Source organism: Fringilla coelebs, assembly GCF_963513975.1.
Source record: "Fringilla coelebs genome assembly, chromosome: 5".
In the NCBI taxonomy this organism is placed as follows: domain Eukaryota; kingdom Metazoa; phylum Chordata; class Aves; order Passeriformes; family Fringillidae; genus Fringilla; species Fringilla coelebs.
Genome location: NC_140033.1, coordinates 18325083 through 18333294, shown reverse-complemented (window position 1 = coordinate 18333294; position 8212 = coordinate 18325083). Strand labels below are relative to the sequence as shown.

The 8212-nt window shown below is 44.0% G+C and overlaps 1 protein-coding gene across 3 annotated transcripts in view; it reads left to right on the top strand.

The window, feature by feature from the left end:
• The first annotated feature begins 708 nt into the window (after nucleotides 1-708).
• Nucleotides 709-8212, top strand: part of BRD1 (bromodomain containing 1) — a 57555-nt gene continuing 50051 nt past the window's right edge. For 2 of the 3 annotated variants that reach the window (XM_084206771.1, XM_084206772.1), the window contains exons 1-2: nucleotides 897-1027; nucleotides 5099-6479. In XM_084206771.1, the coding sequence (XP_084062897.1) occupies nucleotides 5113-6479 (1367 nt within the window). In that variant the 5' untranslated portion in view covers nucleotides 897-1027; nucleotides 5099-5112. Of the gene's footprint in view, nucleotides 1028-5098; nucleotides 6480-8212 lie in introns of all 3 variants that reach the window. The other variant, XM_084206770.1, reaches the window with a different exon arrangement.

Below are 8212 nucleotides of genomic sequence, written 5' to 3'. Positions count from 1 at the left end.
TCTGGATGATCAGTACAGGCAAGTGTTTGTGTTAGGGTGGGCCAGCTAAAACGTTGTTTTCTAAGTATGTGGGTGCAGCTGCCTTGAAGAAATGTATTGCAGTAAAATCCTCCAGTTCTCGAATATGGCTGTAATGGCTGTCTAAAAATAATACCTAACAAAGGGTGTCCTTTGTAGGGGAAGCCAGAAATAACCTTTTTCTCTGTCAAATTGTAAGGCTATTATCAGTTAATCTACAAGCAGCAGCTTGACCCAGAGACCACGAAAGAGCTGACTTTAAAGCACATTTTCTACGTAAAGAATCTTGAGCTTGGACTTCCCCCCCAAAGCGATAATAAATACCAGTCGCTTCAACTTTTTAGCCTTGGTTTTGTAACGAGCCGCGTCCCTCCTCCATCCGTTTCCTGGCCCCCGCGCTGGGCCGTTCCAACGTTGTACCAGGGACGCGCGGCGGCTGCAGGCTCGGGCCCGGCCGGTCCGAGCGGGAGCGCGGCGGTCTCAGGGCCAGCGCGTTCCCGCCCCGAGCGCGGCCGGTGCCGGCCCCGGGCGCGGGGAGCGGCGGCGCGCAGGCCCCGCCCCGCGGCGGCGGGAGCGGCGGGAGCGGCGGGGCTGGGCGGTGCCTGGCGCCCTCACGTCCCTTCCCTCGCTCGCTCGCTCCCTCCCTCCTCGCCCGCCTCTCCTCCTCCCCCCCGTCGGCGCAGCGCTGTGGTGAAGCCGCATTGTTTGTGCCGCGGGGGGAGGGGAGCCGCTCAGCCCCGGGAGCCGAGCGCCGAGCCCGCAGCCGGACGGCGACGCGCGCCGCGCCTCACGAATGCGCCGCGCCCGGCGGCAGCAGCAGCCCCGCACCCAGCGCCGGGTGACCGCCGCGGGCAGCGCGGCCCTCGTAGCGCCCGCTCGGCCGCCCGCGGCTGCCGGACGCGGGGCCAGGCGGCAGCACCGGCGGGGCCTCCGCCATTAACCCGGCCGAGCGTCGGCCGCAGCGGCGGAGCGGGAGGTCTGTCAGCCGCTCCTTGGCGGCTCCCACAGCGTGAGTATGGCCGGGTGGGCGGCGGGGACGGGCGGGCGGGGGCTGCGGGGCCGGGAGCCGGCGGGTCCCGCCGCAGCGGGACGCGAGGGCGGCATGGGGGAAGGAGCAGGGCGGACTGGGCACGGTAGCCTGCGGGGGAGGGCAGTGGCAGGCGGGCGGAGAGGCGAGGCGAGCGCGGCGGTCTGGGGGAGGGAGGGAGGGCGCCGCTGGAGCTGTTTTGTCAGCCGCCATATTTGTGGGCCGAGTATTTTCGCGGCGGGGAGGGAGTGACTGTTGGGAAGGGCTGGAGATGATGGGCCCGGGCAGGAACCATCCTGCCGGGGGCCGGGAGGGGGGAGCGCCGCGCCGGGCAGGAACCATCGGCGGGAGGGGAGGGAGCGCGTTGGAGGCTCCCTGGGCGTGGGCAGGAAGTGTTGGCGCGGCACCGGCGAGGGCGGGCCCGGGGGCGTGGGCAGCCGCGCGCGGGAGGCAGGATTCCGGGATGGCCGCGGGATCTGGCGTCGGTGGGCTTTTTCCGCCGGGCCGGGAGAGAACGGCTCTGGTGGTCCCGCGTGTCTTGGCCATGCCCGCGCACGTTCGCTGGGCTCCGTGAGCCACCGCTCTGCGCCGTGCCCCGGGGAATCGCTCCTGCTGCGCGGCTGAAGCGGCGGGTGGTGTGCGTTTAAGCACTGTTTGCTTACCGTCCCTCATTGTCTAGGACTAAAGAGTATTCCTGTGTCTTTCTCTTTTTAATGGTCTGCATGAAAGTGCCATTGAGAGTGGAATTCCCTAATCCATTGAGCAGGGGTCCAGGGACTAAAGACAGTTTATTTGAAGAGGAGGAAGGTAACTAGGGCAGAGATTGTCATTTAGAAGTATATGGTACTGTACCTTTCGTGTTAGTTTTAGCTGTCCTTCACCTTGATAAATAGCTTTTTGAAAAATTTTATTTTTGCCTCATACCACGTATTTCACAGCAGCTATCTCCATGTACTTCTGCTATGGGAAGGAAAAACGTCTGCTGGTGATTTCCTTCCCAAGTAGCTGATGCAATTCTAGGAGATGAGAGCTGTGGATAACTTTCCTGGTTTACATCCCGCAGTTTTTGTGGGCAGGACAGTGCTAACAGAAGTGCATCAAAATAATTTTGTGTGCGGTTAGTGCAGTATCTTTGTGGTCATTGAATGGAAACTTGTCTTATTTTATGCTTCAAATTCACATCTTGGTCCTCATTCCTATTGATCTACAGGATACTGGGAAGGGGGGCAGGGGGGTAGGAGGCAGAAATGCTAGCTGATAATTGCGTAGGAAAAGCAAACCAGTTGTGGGTCATGAATTTGCTATGCAGAACTCTGGTCTTCATCTGGAGTATTTATAGAACATTTGCGAACAGAAGAATTTTGGAGACACAAAACACTGCTTTGGCCTCTGGGGCATTTAAGTAATTCACGCTAAATTTGCATGAAATTCGGCCTGAGTACTACCAGTTTCGATTCTGTGTGCATTACATTTTATTTGTAGGGTATTCATTCTGTGTTTGAGACTGTAACTTCCTTCCTAAGTCAGCTGTATTTACTGTTGAGTATTACAGTATACTTAGGTGCTAGGTCAATCATTTTTTTTATCAGTCTGGTTCCTACAGTTCATTTTACTTTTTTAACAGCCGTCCTAAATCTTTAAGCAAGATTAAAGATCTTGGGCTTTTGAGTATTTTCTTCCTATTTTTAATTCTTGCCTGAAGCCAGACTTGAGAATCTTGGGAACAGAGTGGGGTGGAGAGCTTGGAAACATAGCATTAATATGTTTTTCTGTGATACTGGGCTAAGGTAGTGTGGACAAGTTACCCATGTTTTTGATTTCTGAAGGTCACCTCTCATCCCTTCCTCTGTATTTTTTCTGACCAGCTAAAATGTAGGAAGGGGCATTAAAAGTACCAAAGCAGGCTTTTGCTTCTAGACAGAATTGAAATGCATTTCAATGGTAAAACATGCTGTAAACCTTGTTTCTTGATTGACAAGTAATGTCATTCTGGTCTGTAATAAGTTGCTGTACATGGACACATCAGTGTGTTTTAGCTGAAGAATCCATCGTTACTTGTTCTCAATAACAGAAATCAGGGCGATTGTGATACATTTGGGTCTCTGAATTAAAAAATCTGTATTGAAACTGGAAACTAATTTTTAGTTTTGGTGAAATTACTGTTATGTTTTAGTGGTTGGACCTTCTTTGGCAGTATTAGTTCTTTAAACTGTTTTCTGCAGTTAAGAAACTAGTATGATTTAATCCTGTGTTGTTTTACAGAATTTAATTATTAAATGCTTCTTCCAAAGTTGTTTGAAGAAATGGAACCTTTTATATTCTTTTGTTGTTTATAAAGAGCGGAACAGAGATCTGTCGTAATTAAACATTGACTGTTGTCTTGCTGTTTGGTATAGAAACTAGTAATAAGGGTTAAGAATGAGTTGTGTAAAAGTCAGATTTATGAGAACCACAGTTCTCACATGAATAATAAAACTAGCTTAGATTATGAAAATAGAGTCTGTTTGTGAGAACAGACAGATCAGAGCCTTTTGGGAACTAGTCTTAGGGTTAGTGATCTAGTAGTCTTCCTGTGAAAGCAGTTCCTTCAGTACTTTGAGGTCTTTAGAAATTGTCATCATAGACTTAAGCAAATGGCAAGCAGCATGGAGTAATTAATGTAGTTAGTTGTTCAGTTCTTGCTGTTTTCTTCCTAAAATAGGTATACTGGTCTTTCACAGCAGTTGTGTTTTGATTTCTCTGTTTCTCCACTATTTTGGCAATACATGCTAACACTAGTTGTGTTATAGTGACTAGCCCTGACTCAAAATGCAGAGTTGAAATGGTGAGGCCCTAATAATACTTTATGCAGTGATTAAAGATCAAGGGGTTTTTATGTACCTGAGGTTGAATGATGCTATTTATTAATGATTTATTGGGAAGAAGGAAGGAGTGGAATAGAATTTTAAACTTGACAATGTCAGTCATGTTTATAATATTTTCGACCCTTATAGGAGAAAAGCCCCACCCAGTGTAAAGATGTCAGAAGGCATGAGTATGTATGGAAGCTTTTAACTTCGAAGTTTTGTGACCATCCTAGTCATGGGGCTTTGGAGTGGGGGGAGAAAGGTATCTTTTTTGTATGGTATGGGATCTTTTTGCAGTAGGTTATAAACTTTAAAATTATTTTAAAGAGCTTGGGACTGGGTTTGTAAACAGGAAGATTTTTATTTATCAGCAGTTGGTTTGAGAACAGCTCCTGAAGAATCTGTTGAAGGAGAAGACTGTGTGTACTTAAAAGCAGGGAACATGTTTTGGCCCTAAGTCAAATCTGCTTTACAGGTGAAATATTTACTAGTTGCAGTCCATACTGCACCACATTGGGCACTAAGAGTTCTGTCATGTTCTTGTCATGCTGTGAAGAATAACGGGCTCACTAAGGATTGAGAAAAGTAAAAAAACCTATAGGGCTGTCAAACTGCCCACTTACCAAATGTGGATCTATGTGTGCTTTTCTAGCTTTTAAATATAGCTATAGTAGTTTAGTTGATAACATGAGTGTTTCAAATTGCACTGGAAAAAATTCAGAGGAAACTCATTTTTCTTTCACAATTGCATTAGTTCTTTTGAAGAGAGGTCTAGAGGATATAATCTGTTGCTGTTGCAGAAATTTTTAAACTGCTGGCGCCCCATAGGTGTTAAGTATTGTATTAAAGGTTTTCTTACAGAGTAGCATGCATTTTTTTTTTAATCTGTGACACATCTGAATTGGTTTTGTTCTCACGCAGTGGTCTTGCCAACAGTGCTTCTAGAGGGTTTCTAGCAAGGATTTTGTATAGTTGTGTTTACTCAGGGAAGCTGTTATTTAGAAGATGTATTGATCTTCAGGTTAAACTTGTATGAAACTGAGCAGTCCTGTTGAGTAAGAGTGACAGGCTTTTGGCTTTGTTTACTTTTAGTTAAATATATGCATAGAGGGCTGTAGAACCAAAGGTTTTTCCCTTACTACAGTAAAACTAATATTTTAATATGATTATTTGAAGTTCATAGTATTAACTGTTGCTCTAATTTTAGGTAAACATTACCAAATGAGGAGAAAAGGAAGATGCCATCGAGTATCGGCAGCAAGGCATTCTTCTTCCCCATGCAGTATTAAGCACTCCCCGACACGAGAAACCTTGACGTACGCTCAAGCTCAAAGGATGGTTGAAATAGAAATTGAAGGTCGCCTGCATAGGATCAGTATCTTTGATCCTTTAGAAATTATATTAGAAGATGATCTTACTGCCCAGGAAATGAGTGAATGCAACAGCAATAAAGAAAATAGCGAAAGGCCACCAGTTTGTCTAAGAAGCAAACGCCATAAAAATAACAAAGTGAAAAAGAAAAATGAAGCTCTTCCGAGCTCACATGGTATACCTGCTACTACAGCGCCTCTTCCAGAACCAAAAGTACGGATTGTTGAATACAGTCCCCCTTCAGCTCCTCGGAGACCTCCAATTTATTACAAATTTATTGAGAAGTCAGCAGAAGAACTTGATAACGAAGTTGAGTATGACATGGATGAAGAAGATTATGCATGGTTAGAATTGATCAATGATAAGCGGAAAAGTGATGGAGTGTCAGTTGTTTCCCAAAATATGTTTGAATTCCTTATGGATAGGTTTGAAAAAGAGTCTTATTGTGAGAACCAAAAACAGGGTGATCATCAGTCTTTAATTGATGAAGATGCAGTGTGTTGTATATGCATGGATGGTGAATGTCAGAACAGCAATGTGATCCTGTTTTGTGATATGTGTAATTTAGCAGTACATCAGGAATGCTATGGGGTGCCATATATACCTGAGGGCCAGTGGCTCTGCAGACACTGTTTGCAGTCCCGCTCTCGGCCTGTAGACTGTGTGCTGTGCCCAAACAAGGGAGGTGCCTTTAAAAAGACAGATGATGATCGTTGGGGACACGTGGTGTGTGCTCTGTGGATTCCAGAAGTTGGATTTGCCAATACGGTTTTTATTGAGCCAATTGATGGTGTCAGGAACATTCCCCCAGCCAGATGGAAGTTAACATGCTACCTCTGTAAACAGAAAGGTGTTGGTGCCTGCATCCAGTGCCACAAAGCAAACTGCTATACTGCATTCCATGTGACGTGTGCTCAAAAGGCTGGTCTATATATGAAAATGGAACCTGTGAAAGAACTAACTGGCAGTGGAACAACGTTCTCTGTGAAAAAGACTGCCTATTGCGATGTACATACTCCACCGGGTTGCACACGGAGACCGCTCAATATTTATGGAGAAGCTGAAATCAAAAACGGTGTTTGCAGAAAGGAGGGATCAGTCAGAACTGCTAGGTCTACATCAAAAATCAGGAAAAAGACAAAAAAAGCCAAGAAAACAGTGGTTGAACCCTGTACAGTTATGCCAACAGTATCTGCTCCTTATATTCCCCCCCAGAGGTAAGCAAACCATCAAAATATGAGAAACCTTTACTTTATTTAATCTACTTAATTTTCAACCAATGCTTTTAGATGTCACCTTGAAGTTTTTGTATGTTTTTTACATGCTTTCTTTAAAGGCCTTTTTCAGAGAACTGCTGTTAGTTATGTACATTGCACTTCTGTGGAGTTGCATTAAAAATGAAGTAACTTCCTCAGAGAAATTACTGAGTGATCAAGTGATCTGTCTTGTCCTCAGAACATTTGGTTTGAGTTTTTTTGTCAGACTAAGTTACATTGTGTTTTCACTTGTCATCCATTGTACTTCTAAGAATTAACCCTAAATTCAGAATAGTAGATGCAGCTGATCTTCATATTAAAGAAAAAATCCAAGCTCAAAATTATCTTTATTTGTAATTTTGGATTCTGAGCTTCTTTTCTCATTTTAAGAAATCCAAAATGAAAATTATAATTGTGTATGTAAGTTTTGAATCTTGTTTATCTCACATTAAGAATAAGCTTGTAGTGTAATAGCTATGTGAGTTTTTCAAAAAGCCTTCAAGGAAGTGTTTTCCTTGTGTAGCAGAATAACTTCTCCAGAGGTGTTTCTGAAATTTATGTTTGTATGTTTACAACACTAGCATATTTGTTTACCTCTTGAATTAAATTCTTACTAATTTAAGAGCAGTAGTTTGGAAAGTTTCTCAAATAGGCACCAGTTCCATGTGCAGGCTCATTTCCTGTCCTGTGACTGGACTCTGCATGCACAGAAGTGAGGGCTTTTAATATAATGCGATACCTTTTAAATAGCTGACTCACAAGTCTCAGGTAGGGAGCAATTAAAGGTGGTTAAATTAATCTAAATAAATATGTGTTTAGAGACTGCAGTTCTTTCCTGTAATAAGTTTTGTTAATGCAAGAAGCTACTTATTGACTGACTTTGACAAATAGCCTTCAGCTCCCATGCGATGTTTGCAAACATCAGATTGATTGCTCTGTTCTATGTTAGGATTGGCTTGGTAAAATTTTTTTTTTGTTTAGTGATGCACTGCAGAATAACTTTAGTTGACAGTAGGCAAACTAATACTGGTATTTTAACGGGAACTACTGTCCATGGAAGAGGGAAGTTGGTGTAAAAAAGTTTGGCTTTCTCTTAATTAGGATAATCCCAATTGATAGTGTAGTGTTTTTTTGTTTTGCTTTTTTTGGGACGTGAACTAAGAGTTGAGGGTTGGAAAGTATGTTCTTAGTTGTGCCTCTGGCAGCTCATTCCATCGGCAACTTTTAAGAAAAGCAGATCCTAAAAAGATGCTATCATCAGATGGCTTTTTTTAAAATAGCCATTAGGTGCCAGGAGCAGAAATCCAAGACATTTGATTCTTTTTTTTTTTTTCATGTTAATGATTTACTTTCTTTTCAAGACTGCAGAGAAATTCAGCATTCTTCTATTTATGCATCTCTTCATATTTCTAGAAACAAGTACAATTCCTATGCTGTATGTCATTAGTGTAAAAAGTGTACCGTTTAAAGGTACTTTAAAGTTGAGCTTTATTATATATTGTTTGTCTCTGGCTGAGAGAGACCCTTGCTTAAGCATTCATTGTCATGTGAATACGTTCAGTCCTAGAAAACTGATCCCCAAATTAAAAGTGAAACAAATGGGCATATTAAAAGGAAAAGTGATTACACTGCAGACCCAAATCTCTGGTTTTAGAACCAAAGTTGTCCAGTTTTCTTTGACTGTTCTTCAGTTT